Source organism: Gobius niger (assembly GCF_951799975.1).
Source record: "Gobius niger genome assembly, chromosome: 6".
Classification (NCBI taxonomy): domain Eukaryota; kingdom Metazoa; phylum Chordata; class Actinopteri; order Gobiiformes; family Gobiidae; genus Gobius; species Gobius niger.
In genome coordinates this window covers 21,991,372-22,008,343 of record NC_136857.1, presented here as the reverse complement: position 1 = coordinate 22,008,343, position 16,972 = coordinate 21,991,372, and the positions used below count along the sequence as shown (strand labels likewise).

The 16,972-nt window shown below is 41.7% G+C and overlaps 1 protein-coding gene across 1 annotated transcript in view; it reads left to right on the top strand.

Moving 5' to 3' along the window:
• Positions 1-341: 341 nt before the first annotated feature.
• Positions 342-16,972, top strand: part of cacna1fb (calcium channel, voltage-dependent, L type, alpha 1F subunit) — a 36,576-nt gene continuing 19,945 nt past the window's right edge. The window contains exons 1-13 of the mRNA XM_079557532.1: positions 342-590; positions 6,363-6,604; positions 7,611-7,711; positions 7,805-7,910; positions 10,488-10,627; positions 13,346-13,491; positions 13,602-13,754; positions 14,859-15,055; positions 15,225-15,328; positions 16,052-16,203; positions 16,307-16,378; positions 16,787-16,868; positions 16,946-16,972. Of these exons, the coding sequence (XP_079413658.1) occupies positions 569-590; positions 6,363-6,604; positions 7,611-7,711; positions 7,805-7,910; positions 10,488-10,627; positions 13,346-13,491; positions 13,602-13,754; positions 14,859-15,055; positions 15,225-15,328; positions 16,052-16,203; positions 16,307-16,378; positions 16,787-16,868; positions 16,946-16,972 (1,544 nt within the window). The 5' untranslated portion in view covers positions 342-568. The remainder of the gene's footprint in view (positions 591-6,362; positions 6,605-7,610; positions 7,712-7,804; positions 7,911-10,487; positions 10,628-13,345; positions 13,492-13,601; positions 13,755-14,858; positions 15,056-15,224; positions 15,329-16,051; positions 16,204-16,306; positions 16,379-16,786; positions 16,869-16,945) is intronic.

Genomic DNA, 16,972 nt, shown 5'->3' with positions numbered 1-16,972 from the left:
CAAACACATCCGAAGGACGTTTTTTTGAGTGAATTAAAACATATTTCAATCTTGTAGGATGTTGGGTAACATTATGAAGTCACAGCGCCCCCTAGAGTGTGGCTATTAAAAGATGTGTGACAACCAACCCGTGTGACGACAGCCCGGTCTCCACTACAGAGTAGGCTATAAACCGCTCCCTTCTTAACTCATAGCGACGAGCAAATTCCCTTTTCCATTCTCTGCCTCTGTACTACCATCTCTCCCTTCATCTCTGTCTCTAATCCCTCGTGCACTGCCGCACGTGCACTCTCAGAACCGGGCACACGCCTCTCTCACGCGTGCGCGCGCGGAGGCAGATTAGTGCCAGGAGCAGGAGCGAGCATCACCGCGGGACCAAACGGGACTGGGATGTTTTTATAATTTCGGACGCTTTTGTGGAGTATTTTTTGGGGGGGTGAAACAAAACAATGGGAATAATTTTGGTGGAATGAGCGGATTGAAGAAATGCGACTGGGATAAAAGTGTGAAATAAAAACTGAAGTGAAGATGGAGAGAGCAGAGCGGGAGCATAGAGTTTGAGACCGAGATGTACGACGAGAGACGGAAAAGTAAGAAACGCATTTTAATAAACGCCAACATCTTAACCAAACTAAAATAAACTCATGCTTTTCCCACAAAATAAACAGCCACATACAGCAACGTAACGTCATATGAAAAACAATTGAAGAGTGAGCCTCTTTACGTGCTTTGGTATTTATTGTGTAAAAACAATATAACATTGAACCATGTACAATTATTGTCTTTTATTGGCTCACAACGCAAAAAAAAAAAAGCGCAAAGAAAAAAAAGCATTTAAGTTTGTAAGAAACTGAGCTCTTTAAAAAGTCTTGTGGCTCACTTCTTGCCCAGCTGCGGGTAAGTGACCATCAGTTTCCACATTCTGAGGATTCCTATAGGTTTTATGCTGAAAACATAATCATGTTTTATATTTCTGTTGATATGCAATCCTATGCAGGTGACTTACTAATTTACCCTGGGGAGTTGAAATTATGCAGCCTAATGTGTGTGTGTTTGTTTGTTTTTGCAATTTAAGATGTCAAATATTTAAACTTCACACACCGCTTCATCATACCCCGTGGCTCACTGTGCCCTGCTCTCCCCTTAGGTTCAGTGTTGTTCAAAATGGAGATACCTAAGCCAAAACAATAACAATCAATCTTTAATTGTGTAGAGCTTTCACACATAAAGCTGTGGCTCAGAGTGCTTCTCACAACAAATTGACAGCAGACGACCAACCAAGCATGGGTCGGCCTGTCGCATGAGGTTAACAACATGGTTTCTTGATTGTATTATGTCAATGATTTTGTCACTGTGTTTTATCCACGTCTTCGATTAGTCCTTTTCATCACTTGTCTTAATAACACTTTCTTCACACTTTCTTACACAACAGCCCCTCAGCCGGTACAGTAAACAAAAAATCTCACTCACACAGTTCCAAGCACTGGATTCTCAAACCTGTCCTGCTATTTGTTAAAACGGTTTGGACATACACGTGTGATATTAACTCTTAAGGTTATAATTTTAAGCCTATATTGGCACACATTTTGCTAACACAGCCTAAACAAAAACACTATTATGACTTCAAAATGTGCCAGAGTTCGGTCGCCATGACTCTCCTAATCGAGCTCCATTTGAGCCACGTCATTTTTTTGTCTTTTTTGATACAATCTGCTGAAAATCTCATAATTGCTTAGATTTATGTTGACACTGAATTGAACGTCAATTGTTTACCAAAATGTAAGTTTCTTAAGGCTCTACACAAACCAAGACCACGAATAACCCTTGATATGTTCTACTCCCACACAAGCATGGACCACATCTACATTATTTCAAAACTAACCTAACCCTGTAGTTTGGACCTCTACAAGCATGTTCTGAAATGCATGTGATTCTTCGTTTTGCAGTTCATTTTTCTGTCTTCTCATACCAATATCTTTTTTCATCTTCAGGTCCTAAGTCGTTGATGATGAAACTTAATTATGCTCATTCCAGAACTTGCTGTAGACTAATCTTTTTTAAGCTTAATCTCAAAGTTTAACGTGTCTTTGTTCAGTTGATCACTTGGTTTGATCAGAGCAGTCAGAAAACCATGAACGAACCAAGACTAAATCAAATCTCCTTCAGAGACAGTATTTGGTACAAAATGGGTTGATTGATATACCTTGCTGTTGTCAGAGTAACAGTGATGTCAGTCACCCTGGGTCAGGTCTAAAGCCCTGTTTCCACGGCGACCGCATCAGCACCAAAGGCAGCAGCAGCCATTTTGGCTCGGATCCTCCTTAGGGATTAACTTCTCAATTTAGATAAAGTTCAGGAGGGTGAGGAGATAAGTCACAGAGAGGAATGGAGGCTAAACTAAAGGGAATGGCATTTCTCTGTCTGGCATCAAATACAAATTCTTTTGAAAGGATTTTTTATCTATGTACTGTGTGAAAAAAAAATATAAGCACAATATATAAGCACAATATTTGACAGAAAAATTCATGTTTTTTTCCCAAAAAATAATTTGTTCGCCAGTCTGTCAAATGAATGGCTTCTAGTCGCGAGTTAGTCCCACTTGGCTTCCCATTGTGTGCCAGCCAGGCCTGCACCGGAGTGCAGTGATGTGATGAGAGCAGACAGTGTAGTGGACTGAGTGAAGACAGTGCTTGGGATAATTGTCTGGTCCTCAGGCTCCACCAGCCCCTCAGCGGCTCATGTGACTCAAGTCATGTGAACAATCTGACTGCTCACTTAGTCCATCTGTCCCAGACAATATTTAGCAACATCAAACTAACAAAAGACAACAAGACAACATGCTAATGTCTGATAATTAGGTTCTTAGATCTTTTAACCTCATACCTGAGCTGCATCCCATCCTATTCTTTATTATGAGGTCTAACTCATGTGCTTGAGTAACTTTACAAAAGACTACAAAGTAAAGCATTTTTATCTCTTCATGAGTGATATTATTTTGAAGTATTGATACTAGAGTTTCCTAGTTTATTACGTGTGGGGGTGTAGCTCACCTAGACAGTTACTTACCTTTGGAAACACATACATAAGACATAATTTTCACATTGTTGTGTGTCTGGTTTTGTCGGAAAACATAAATGAAATATACATAAACCAGAATTTTCCACTGAAGCAGTCGCTCAGGAGTCCAGTGTTCACTACAGGCTTCTTTACTTTTGCATGAGTCATTATTTGGATGATTACTTTAAACCTGAGTGATGTTTTTTCAACTCTTCCCTTCTCTGTTTCTGTGTGGGTCCTGTACTTACTCTTGGTTTAGTCCTCGTTCAGTCCAGTTTAGTCATGGTTCAGTCCTGTATAGGTATACAGTGATTAGTGATGGTTGGAGTCAGATGTAGGTCACAGCTGTTCTCTGGTCACATGATTCAAACACGCTATTTCGCACCGCACCAAACGAACAGGAGGTTTTACACTCATTTTACATCAATATGTCAATTACGGCATATAATACCACTCATATCCTTGTCCACAAATCCAAAGGTCAATCTGATCCCAGCTTCATCCCCTGGATTCTTCTGCTGTGTCCTTAAAACAAGGCACTCGCCGACACCGAGCCGATGCTACGAATGTGGCGTGTGAGAGGAGATGCAGATTGCTACTTCTGACAGCAGCTACAATCACATTTTCCAGTGGCAATTTTATATAGAGAATAAATTCTGATAATTCTGATAAAGGAAGAGGGGACATCCAAATTCCAAGGATAGAACTGCTACATGTCACATCTCGTGCCCATTCCCACTAAGGAAGTAAAAAATTCTTCCGCAGTCAATTATTGGTTTTCATGTTCTTTATTATTATTCCTCTTCCATCTTTTTCCCGATTTTCTAGAGCTTTCAGCACCTTCATGCTTTGTGCAATTTATGCAAGTTATGCATCAAAATGTTCCGCATGGTGAGGAGAAGGGTGCTATTACTTTCTCGACTTCTGCAACTTACGTTTTTTCCGCAATCGGCCAAAATGTCGGAGATTTTTCCCATTGACTTATAATGGGGCTGCCGCAAATCCATGCTTTTCTGCACTTTTTTCAGCATTTTATGCAATTTCTGCACTTTGTGCATGTTCAGCTTCTGCAACTTGTGGGTTTTGAGAAAAAAATGTCCTTCTGCAGTTTTCCAGTTTTTTTATACAAGAGTTTGACATTTTTGCATTGGTGTGTATGGGGGAATCCAGCCAATGGGGAGACTCCAGGCCTTTCAGCCATTTGTGCAGCTTCTGCCAATCAAGCACTGAGGCCAGTTCAACAGTTTGACCAGTTTATGGAATATAAAAGTTTATGCAATATTAACAATTTATGCAAAGTAACCACTTTATGGGATTTAACCAGTTAATGCATTTTAAAGCGTTTATGCAACTTAAGAGTTTATGCCATTTAGGATTTATGAATTTTAAAGAGTTTATGCAATTTACATAATTTATGCAAATTAACAAATTCATGCATTTTACCACTTTATGCAGTTTATACAGTTCATGCAACATGACATTTTATGCATTTTACCAGTTTATGCAAATTAGATTATGCAAATTAAGCAATTTATGCAATTTGAACAGTTTATGCAATTTCTGCATTCGCTTCCCGCAATTTCGCAGTCAATCGCAATGGCGCAGCCAAGGTCTGGCGGTTGGTGCGGGTGATGGGAGTGAGGCGGTTGGAGTCGGCTGAGCGGAGGCGGCGGGTGGGTTGGTGTTGTTGCAGGAGCTCGGTGAGGTCGGGCGGGGCCAGGTTATGGAAGGATTTGTAGGTGAGGAGGAGGAGCTTGTACTGAATGCGATATTGAACAGGGAGCCACTGGAGCTGCTGGAGGACGGGGGTGATGTGTTCTCTGGACTGGGTGTGGGTGAGGAGGCGGGCAGCAGAGTTCTGGATGTATTGCAGTTTTTGGACATGAGTGGTGGGAAGTCAAGAGAGGAGGCTATTGCAGTAGTCGAGTCTGGAAGTACCTCAAGTGGAGGAGTTCAAGTATCTCGGGGTCTTGTTCACGAGTGAGGGACGGATGGAGCGTGAGATCGACAGACGGATCGGTGCGGCGTCAGCAGTGATGCGGTCGCTGTATCGGTCTGTCGTGGTGAAGAGAGATCTACGTTCCTACCCTCACCTATGGTCATAAGATTTGGGTCATGACCGAAAGGACAAGATCGCAAATACAAGCGGCCGAAATGCGTTTCCTTCGCAGGGTGTCTGGGCGCACCCTTCGAGATCGGGTGAGGAGCTCAGTTACCCGGGAGGAGCTCGGAGTAGAGTCACTGCTCCTTCACGTCGAAAGGAGCCAGCTGATGTGGCTCGGGCTTCTGTTCCGGATGTCTCCTGGTCGCCTCCCGCGGGAGGTGTTCCAGGCATGTCCTAGTGGGACAAGGCCTCGTGGAAGGCCCAGGACACGGTGGTGAGACTATGTCTCCGAGCTGGCCTAGTGTCGCCTCGGGGTCCCCCCAGAACAGCTGGAGGAGGTGTGTGTGGATTGGGAAGTTTGGGCATCTCTGCTGAGACTGCTGCCCCCGCGACCCGGACCCGGATAAAGCGGAAGAAAATGGATGGATGGATGGATGGAGTCTGGAAGTGATGAATGCGTGGATGAGGTTTTCAGCTGTAGACTGGGTGAGGGAGGGGCAGAGGCGGGCGATGTTGCGTAGGTGGAAGAAGGATGTTTTAGTGATGTTGTTGATGTGTGTTTTGTATGAGAGGGTGGATTTAGACACATTTCTAGACTGAGTGCAGAGCATGTCTAAACCAGAAAAACACGTACCACAGTTTAAGAACCTCTGTTCAAATAGGTAGTCTGACCTGCAATATCCAGAAACAGTGTAGTTACACAGTAGCGTTGCACACAACAACACAGCTGTACCAGTGCCTCCACATTCTCGACTGATGGCGAATAGCACTACAGGTGACATCAACCAGTGACACAATTACTGTATTCACTGTCTTATTCAAACGGTACATAAGGGTCCTCAGTGTGGCTTGCAGCGTGATAATTCCAGCAGTGACAAACATCTCACTTGCACTGGTCCATCTCGACCTCCTGAAGCACACGCAGAGCGTCGTTATAGGCCACCCGCAACCTTTGCAAAGTTCCTTTTTTAGAGTTGTGTACAGAGGTTGTGTACAGAGGTTGTGTGCAGAGGTTGTGTGCAGAGGTTGTGTGCAGAGGTTGTGTGCAGAGGTTGTGTGCAGAGGTGTACAATATGACTGACCTGTTGTCGGTGATTATTTATCTGTGTCTCGCTCTTTAAACATTCATATGTTTGAGCAACACTATGGTGATTCTGTGTAACTCTCAGTAACTTGTGCTTCTGCTTTGTGTCGCGTTCAGGTGTTGACCAAAACGGCTACACCAAAGGCATGGACGGCTCCGCTGCCGGGGCGGGAGATGAGGAGGGCGAAGGGGAGGGCGATGGAGGGGGCGGGGACACCGAGAACCAATGGGACGCAGAACTGGATGGAGAACCTGAAGGAGGACATGACGGAGTGGGGATGAAGAGGACGGACACTTTACATTCAACCACCAGTTCAACGGGGACTCAGAGACGGAGGGGCCAGCCGCACAAGAAGCAGGTGAGGGGCGGGGCTTAGGGGGCGCAACAGGCGAGGCTCCGCCCGCTGCCAAAAATAGAAATTCCATTCATAAAAATTCAAATATTAGTCTAATCAACATTGTGCTAACTACTGACTAAAGCGAATATTCAACACGAAAGAAAAAACAAATACCTTGTGAAAGGTTTTTTTCATTTTGGTGTCCATGAGTTACCACATTACGGATTAGCTGCTGTCATTATTTTAAACCTGAATGAGATTCTGAATGAAAATATAACTTCCGGCAACAAGGCGAAGCCTGGACTTCTGAGCTCCATAAGGGATGAGAGCAAGTTGCCAGGTCCACGGGTAATCCAGCGGAATTAGGCAATATTTATGATTTTCCACAAGTGAAAACCCAAATTCAGTGGCTTTGTAAACCAGGAAAATACAATGTTTGTCCGCAGGTTTCAGTGTTTTGTTCAGATACTTTTGGGCAGGTTTGGCCATTGATACCGGGCAACCCTGGTTAAGATCAAACGCTCAGGAAACAGCTATTTTGGATCTCCATAAATTGATGCTACTCCTTTCGGGGTTCTCATGAGCAAAATATACACATACAAACTGATACAATATTCAATACTGAAACACCATCATTGCATTTATTATTAAGCCATTCTCCCATATTTGCCATAGTTTGGTTATATCATGAACTGATTTGAACTTGTTACTGGCAACTATTACACCACCTCTCTGAGTGGTGGCCAATCAGATTCCAGGGATATGTTGTATTTCGCTCCCATTTATGCTTTCCCAGTGGCTCATGCAAACATAATTACAAGTCAGCAACCACTGATCAGCCATTAGTTCTTTTTTTTGAGTTTCTAGCTTAGAGTCAGAAGACCATGTTATATTGTCCCAAGAATATTTATTTATTTAGATTCATTTAGATTTGTTGAGAGATTTGTCTGGTCTCAAGGCACTGGTTTGAATCATTTTGGCTTCTATCGTTGTAATAGCGGCGTTTTTTTTCTTGTCTCTTGTTTAGGTCCAAGGCACAAATCAGGTGCAGAGAGCCCCCAGAGCTCTGTTCTGCCTCCGCCTCAACAACCCCATCAGACAGGCGGCTCTGCACATCGTCGAATGGAAGTATCCTTCAATCAATAAAAAGAGAAAGAAATAAGTTAGAGAAATAAAATGCATTCTTTCAAAACGCCTTTTTCTAAACACATTTCCCTCCAGACCTTTTGACATCTTCATCCTTTTGGCCATCTTCGCAAACTGTGTGGCTTTGGGAGTGTCCAAACCTTTCCCTGAGGATGATTCAAACTCAACCAACCACGACCTGGTGAGTTCCACTGCTCCACGGTCTGATCTCCTCAGCTCTTGCCCCACAAAGTCATGGTTCAAAGTAGGAAAAATACAAAAAGATTTGAGCAAGTTTAGAGATTAGATTACCCAGACGACCAGCTCAAAACATCTCTTGAACTGCCGCTGCTTTTGTAAGGTGTCCTCATGTTTATACATATTCTAAATTCTGTGTCCACACCCTTTCAGTGATTCTAAAGCTAACCCTTCCCCTCCGTGTCAGCCCTCTATAATACAACGCAGTGGGGGTCGGAGGTCCTGCGGTATGTGTGATTGACAGGTGGAGGATGAGAGTTGATCAGCTGAGCCATGATTGGGGCACGCTCTGATAACTCTCTCACTCTCCTGTGTGTGTGAGCGTCTCTCGACCAGCATCCACAGAGATGGCATAGAGAGAAGTGACAGCCCTCCATGCGAAGTAAACTCTTGCCTTTTTCCTGCTGCAATGGGTTTTCTGCACGTCCAGCTTTTTCCTCTCTATCCTTTTTTGTTTTTGTAATTGGATTTGTAATTGGCAGTAATTGGATTTGTACTGTGCATATATGAGTTAAGATGTGCTTGGTGTTCCGCACGAGCTCGGGAGTGTTCATCGTGTGCTTGTGTCCGGGTTGAAAAAATAAAACCCTCCTAAACGCTCACACTTGTTGGGAAAAGAACTCAATGATTCGGGTCAGAACGCGCTGCCTGACTCCCGCACCTGATGTCACCTGCTCCAGGGAGACTGTGGAAACATCAGCTGATGTGTTCGTTTGTGCTTCAAATATGAGTGTTTAGGTTATGAACGTCGCTTCTTTTACGAGTTTACTGTGAGCTCTCATTGTCCTCTGAGTAAAGCGTTGACATTGGTTCGAGTGATAGTTCTGTGGGTTTATATTTAATTATATGAAATTTAGGGCTGCACAATTTTGACAAAAAAACAAATTGACAACTATTGCAATTCGATTTGGGATTTTTTACATTTAAATGCATAAACTCCTAAAATGAAGAGTGAAGAAAGTCATGTTACTTTTAGACTTTAGTCAAACAACATATTCTTGCTGAAATTGCTCCACATTAGAACAATACACAATAATGTAAAAATAGCAAAAATGCTTAAAAAAAGCCAATACAAAAATAGTGTAGAGTGAGCAAGAATCCGAAGCACTCCGAAGGTAAAACTAAAAGTCCTTTATTCAAGAGGGCTTGATTCCACAGCATTACAGTATCAGGGCTTAAAGAGGCAATAAGTTAAATACCCATAAGTCATGTGACGTTATGTCACGTGAACAGACAACATGATACAAACATTTTAAAATATTATTAAAATATTCACAGTTAGTCGACACAGAAGACGTGTCGACACGAAATAATCACTCACAGAGTAACAACATATGTGGATATGTTGATAAAAAGGCAAGAACATCACATACAAGAGATACATATATATATATACATTTACAAATAAACATAAAGAAAACTTGCACAAGTGTGCTAACAATATAGTGCAGAATACACATACGACACCAGCATGTGGAATGTTGGTTCCACATGCTGGTGTCGTATGTGTGATTCATATTATGAATCACATTAGAAGAAAACTGAAATTTAGTGGCTTTCAAGGTCACAATAATCTACTTTCAAAAATATTTAGTTTATGTAAACAGTGCCATTTCTGGAGGAGTTCAGCTTCCACCTTTCCTCGACATTCAGAGTACCTCTGGGGGACAGCTACGTGACTAAAATAATAATAATATAATAATAAAATCCGGGATGGACTCACAGAGCGTCTGTCTAAACACTTTAGAATCTGCTTCATGGAGAATCAGAACTTTTATCTGTTGCAGCTGAACCTGAGATCACAAGGCGCCACAATTCTGATTGGTGAACATCTGTCACTTAAATGCCAGAGACAGAAGAAAAAAACTAGATAAAAATCTCAGCCTTTTGAGGTTAGTCATCAAAACCTTGATTCGATATCAATAAACCTCGCAGCTCTTATGAAAACCCCAAATTCCGAGGCAAAAGCAGCAAAGGACGACACAATCCGCCCCAGTCGGTGTGGTGCAGTTAGACATGTCCAAATTTATGTCTTCAAACGAGAGCTTCCGCCTGAATTGCAGTTGTGTCAGTTTTCATCAGGGAGTAGTAAGCATTAAAACACTCATAATTCTTGCCTCATGAATTGTTACTAGTTGTCCAGCCCAGTGAGGACAGGCGAACAGAGGCAGTCGGATGCTGCTCTCAGAGACAGAGAGATTAGAGTTAATCTGAGAGATGCTCCAGATTCTGTTGAGCGGGTCACACACAAACACACTCACTGTTACTATTCTGAGGATGAAACACTACTTATATCTGTGTGAAGAGGCATGTGGAGGTAGCTTTGATAAACAGGGCTGAGAACATATGTTTATGCACAATTAAAGTTGCATATGTTGTGCCAACAGCAAAATGGAAGAAGTGCATTGGGATTATTCAATACTTTGAACTGTGTTATTCCAGTGTAGTTTAAACTCCCGTAGGATGATGGTTGTGGTCGGGACCAGGGTCTCAGTATTTTGTTTTGGTCTGTGTTTTACAGGAGCAGGTAGAGTACGTGTTCTTGATTATCTTCACTATTGAGACCTTCCTGAAGATCCTGGCCTACGGGCTGGTGATGCACCCGAGCTCTTACATCAGGAACGGCTGGAATCTACTGGATTTTGTTATCGTCATTGTTGGGTAAGTTCTCCTAAGGACACACCAGTTTGAGCCTGTCTAATTTCATGATTGTTTTGAGCTGTAACTGTGGGAGCATGAACACATCTCTAGGGGCACATGCTTCACTGCAGAGACTAATATTAGCATAATTAATCAATTCAGCCTATTGGTTTGGACCTTGTGGCAATTTCTGACCTTTTTGTAATAATAGCTTTCATTTGCTTCAGGAGACAGTTTCTGGTTACACAGTTTAGGATATAAATATAAATCGCAATCTCAGTTTTGGTTCATCTCAATTATTGTTTGGAGTTTTGTCATTGTCAGCCACTCCTGTGGCAATAAGTAACCATTGTTTTGTGTGGTACTTTTTTGGTACTGGAGTGGGAAGCATTTGTTTTACTATGTTTAAGCAGAGAGATGTTGACACAATGAACGTTACGAAGCAAAATGGACGTTTTTAGAGCTTTTTATCATGTTGCAATGTTGTTCTCTCATCAAAAACACACCTGTTTTGAGCCACTCGGGCATCTTTGAGTAATCGCTGGCTCTTCCCCAGTGACTACTCTTAGCAAATCCTTTCCTCACCTCTCAGTTTCTTGCTAAACGTATTTCTTTCATTGCAATATAGCTTCTCTATTTGTACTTTTTTTCTCGTTATTGAAACAGCTGTGCAGCGAAGAGGAGCAAGAGGAGGGAGAGTGGCAGGCAGGGACTTATGGGGAGAGTGCTTGAAAATCAGGAAGTGAAACTGCTGGATTTTGTTTCAGTTGTTTTAGATATAATATTTATTATTTAGGATATTTAATTTTTTAACCAACAGATTGTAAAATAGTGATAAGATGTTTGAGATTATTACCAAATACCTGCACAAAGCATAATACCCACTAAAGGTCTCATGTTCCTAAACCCTAAGATTACTCAGAATATTTTCATTTGTTTTATTATATAAAAGTAAGTAATTGAAATTAGTTCTAGTTTTGCAATATACAAATTGCATGCTGCTATGTATTTATTGTACAACATTTTCACTAGAAAATTCTACTTATGTCAAAGATAAAAATCCTGATTTACTTTCCTTGTCCAGAGCTGTTTTTTGTGTGCCTTGTGCTAAAGCTTTGAACATCACTTTTGTAAGATTTTTAATCCCCTTCATTCATGCAACCGGCGTTGGACCATCTGTGCCTGGTCCAAGGCTACATGAGTATGGTCACTGAATGTACTTTGTTCGTTTAAGACAACGTTTGCTTTATAATTACATAAAAGTAATAAGCTAATCTATTTATGACCACGGACAGGAAGGGGTGGGGGGCTAGCAGGAAATATAGTAAGGAGAGCCCTACGTGACTTCAACTAAAACTGTACTTCCATCCTCGCAGTGATCAGCAGCAGTAGTAATTGCAGGAGCGGTAGTAGCATATGAGAGTGAGAATAGTACTTCCAGGTGACGTGTGGCATCGGACACATTCAGGGCACATTAAGGGCACACAGCTGGTGCTAACTCTGGTCTCATCTCTGAGTCATGGGATAGGGCCATTCTGTCAGTTCCCTGTGGCTTTTACAGCTCATGTCCCACGTGAGCAACGCCAACACAGGTGGACACTCAAACACTATAGAAGACAGCATCCATATATCCACCATCCGTTATATCGTATAAACAAACAAGACAGATATATACAGCGCCTTTACCTTTTTTTATGGCATTCGTTTGTTTTGCCATTGTTTTAATTTCACAAAGTATTCTACAGGATATTGCAAAGTACCTCACTGCGCTCGTTATGCAAGCTAGCTGAAATAAGCAGCAAAAAAAACATGTAGAAAGTAAAAGACAGATAACAGTTAAAATGACTTGTTACTGTATGTTATTGCTTCTTTTTTTTGTGTTGTCGTTTGATTTTGTGGTGTACTCTATTACCGTTAAATGTGGCTCTAAAGTGCCTTGCGGACGTGTTTTTGGAGAGTGGAACGTTGATTTGAAATCTCATGACGGCTAAATATCTCTCATTGTAATATTATGTTCTCTCTGGGTGAACTGGTATTTATCTGGGCAGCAGTTGCCTTTAGCTTCACGCTGCATTACTGCAACAACACAATATAATATCTGACAGCCATAAACGCAGCCACCAGCCCGTGTTAGTCCTGATTCTCTCTGTGTTAGTTTTATTTCCTCTGACACTGTGGACCAGACTCAACAGTGGCTACAAAAAGCACATTCATCTTTAGTTCTGCTTTGTTTTTAGGGAAAATTGTTTATTCTTGGATTAATTCCTTAAATCCTTCTCAGCAACCACTGGAGTCCACCAAGGTTGTGTACTTTCACCTAATCTTTTTTAATACACAATTTAGATCGTGGTTTACAACATGTATAATTATATATATGTATATTTACACATACTGTGAATGCCACTGCACAACAGGGCACACTGGTGTCTTCACTGCTGTGTAACTCAGCCTGGGGTTCAGTGTCAGCTTATCTTGCTTTACTAATGCTGTACTACTTTACTTTCTGCAGAATAGTAGACTAGTGCTAGTTGTAGTTTAGTTTACTTTAGTTTAGTTTAGTTTCCCAAATGCTGTCTAATAGCCACATATAAATTAGTTGGTAGAACATAGTTATTTGTTAACAGAGAGGGTTTTACTGAACACTTGGACCAAATTTCATGCTTGTTTCACAAACAGAAGTATTTTTCTTCTTATCCGTTTGGTTGGTTTGTCTTTTTTATGTTTGTATTTCCTTTTCAGACTGTTCAGTGTGGTTCTGGAGACAATGACACATAAATCCGGAGAGCAGACTCACCATGTGCCGGGTAAACCAGGAGGACTCGATGTGAAGGCCTTAAGAGCTTTTAGAGTCCTGAGACCACTGAGGCTAGTGTCGGGAGTACCCAGTAAGTACTAAAACTTATTATCTCTAAACTCTACAAGTGCTGCTACTGCTGTTCCTACAGAAACTTGTTGAAAAGCCTTTGTCCTGTTCTGATGTTGTTTATTTTCTCAGGTTTACAGATTGTATTGAATTCCATCATGAAGGCCATGGTTCCTCTCTTACACATCGCCCTCCTCGTTCTGTTTGTCATTATCATCTACGCCATCATCGGACTGGAGTTGTTCATCGGACGCATGCACAAAACATGCTACTACTTAGCCTCTGGTAAAGTGTTGTTTGCTGTTATGCTAGTTTGCCTACCCTGGCTTGCCTGCCACTCCTGCTGTTTGTCTCCGTTCAAAAGCAGAACTGTCTGAAACTCTGCTAACAGCCAATCGTATCTCGAAATGTTTTTATAAATTCCAATCAAACGTTTTCCTGAATGTAACGTTGCTTAACAAGAATGTAGCCTTTCCGTGTTGTCAATTTAGAGAGTTTAGGTGACAACAAATTTTCTTCATTGTCCTCTGTATTTTTGACAGTTTCGAACGCTCTCATGTATTACTTTCTGAAGAAGTACATGTTGATGCCTTATCTTCTGTCAGATTGTTTTCGTCTTGTTGTTGCCATCTATCGAAAGTATTTTTGACCGTAATTTCCGAACTACAAGCTGCTACTTTTTTCCCACCCTTTGAACCTTGCGGCTCATAAACCTATGCAGCTTACTTATAGATTTTTATGGTCATACTGAATATTGTGTCATGTGTCACTCTATGGCTGTCCTCCTCCACCGCGGGGGCAGCAGGATGTGTGTGTAAACACCGCTTCAAATGCTCTTGGAACAGCGTGGACAGCTGCGTCTTTATAAATTTTGTTGGTGCGGCTTATATTCAGGTGCTCTCAATTGTCCAGAATCTACGGTACTTTGAAACCGCTATTTCACATTTGTGTTGACCTGTCCTGTCATTGTAAAACCACTAGCTTCTCTGTCTACAAAACTCACACCATCTTCGTCATATCCGACTTTTGCCTCTCAATTTTTGTCCTGTTTTCTTCAATTTTTTTGTCTGGTTTTCGCAGCGATTTTTTGTCTCGTTTTTGTCATTATTTGTTGCTTTCTTCATCGCTTTTAGTCGCTTTTTTATTGTGTCGTTGTTGCTTTTCCAGCACGTTTTTGTCACTTTATTGTTGCTTCTTTGGCACTTTTTTATGGATCTTTTTTGCTTTTTAATCGTGTTTTTGTCTTATAGATTTGGGTAAAGCTGAACTGGAGAAAATGCGCTTGGTTCAGTTGCGGGTTAAAAGATTCACAGAGGATAAACCTGTACCTGTTGGTTTATGTGTAAAAGAATGCCACATTTTCAGAATACTTTTTGATTCTTCCTGCAGAAACCTATGTGGAGGACGAGCCTGTCCCTTGTGCGTTCGCGGGACACGGCAGGGAGTGCTTGGTGAACGGGACAGAATGCAGAGGCCGGTGGGACGGGCCGAACGGAGGGATAACAAACTTCGACAACTTCTTCTTCGCCATGTTAACGGTGTTCCAGTGCATCACCATGGAGGGCTGGACCGACGTGCTGTACTGGGTGTGTGATGCGCTCAGATACAACGCACAATTATCAGAGCGAGGACTGAGATCGTAATGTGTTACCAAGTAGTTAGTCAAAACACAGAGGTTATAGCTATCAAGTAGAAAGCAATATGAAATGGGAACCTGGACTGACTAATTACGTACTATTTTTTCTTTTTCCTCAGATGAACGATGCCATAGGCTTTGAGCTGCCCTGGGTCTACTTCGTCAGTCTTGTCATTTTTGGATCTTTCTTTGTCCTGAACCTGGTTTTGGGAGTCCTCAGCGGGTTTGTACTCCCTCAGTAATGAGGAATTTAACCTCTTAAGCGCCACCTGAACCGAGTGTATATTCTCCAGTTTGGCTTTACACAGATCCTAAAGCTTCTCAAGAAGAAAAATAGTTTTTTAATACAACAAAATATGACCGAAATGTGACGAAAGAGGGACAAAAATGGGACGGAAATGTGACGAAAGAGGGACAAAAATGGGACAAAAAAGATACAAAAATGCAACAAAAATGTGACAAAAATATGACGAAAGAGAGCTAAAAATGTGACGGAAATGTGACGAAAAAGAAACAAAAATGTGACGGAAATGTGACGAAAGAGAGACAAAAATGTGACAAAATGTGACAAAAATGTGAAGAAAAACAAACAAAAATGTGATGAAGATTCAACAGAAAAGCCACAAAAAAGTGTCGAAAAAGTGATGAAAAAGAGTAATGACAACAGGGCAACAGCACAAGGAAAAAGATCAATTTACATCGGTTTTGTAGGTCTTAGCTTTCAAATGAGCCGTTACTCTTGCCTATAGGCTGTATACTCTCCAGTCCAGAAGCTTTTAGATTTGGGTAAAACTGAACTGGAGAATATGCGCTCGGTTCAGGCGTTCCATAGTCTCAATATTTTTTTAAGTTCTTTTGATCAAGTGGTTGGATGAAAACTGTAAGTACAGTATGAACCCAGACAAAGCCTCCTGAATCTTCAACAAATTCCTTTCTCTTCTTACAGAGAGTTCAGTAAAGAGAGAGAAAAGGCAAAGGCTCGTGGAGACTTCCAGAAGCTTCGGGAGAAGCAGCAGATGGAGGAGGACCTGTGCGGGTACATGGACTGGATCACTCAGGCTGAAGACATGGACGACCTGGACGAGGACGGGAATCCACGTGAGAGCCAGGGTCTAGTGCTGGTTTAGAGACGGGGTTTTGTATGGGTTATTTGGTTTAGCCTTAAGCCCATTGCACATTTGTAACGGTTTGCATCTGTCAGATCCGTCTTTAGGTGACTTATCAGATAAGAAGAAGAAGTTTGGATGGTTCAGTCACTCCAATGAGACACATGGTGAGTTTAATCTACTTCTGTAACTTTATCAGACTTAAATTACAATTCTGCTGTGCATGTGGGGGTCAAACATTGGTCATTTCAGCTCAAAGTAGATCAACAGTGAGTAGAGTGACCTTATTTATATCATCAGTTGTTTGTTTACAAAACCTTATATAAGTAGTTCGTAAAACAGATATCAGTTTAGGTAACCACGAAGCTATCTTTAGGTCATGAAAGGTCTGGTTAAGGTGCCAGAGGCCTAATTTTGCCAATCGATTTTCATTCCCACACCTCAAACATCTTGGCTGTATGGATGAGTTTGTGTGATTTTGGGAGAGCTGTGGTACATCGAGAATTGAAAGAGTGAAGCTCTGCTGCCGTGTCCCCTTGTTGATTTGTAAACCTTTTTTTTTTTTTTTCTTGTAGCGAGTTTGCCGGCGAGTGAAACGGCCTCAACAAACACAGAGAACATTGATGAGGAGCACTACAACTGCTGTCAGGCCTGCTGGTAACATGTTAAAACTGATTTACAAATCTGCTGATACTTTTCTCCTTTTGAATATACTTTTTTCTCTGTGATTCCAGTGCTCGGATGATGAAGATCCCCTGCTG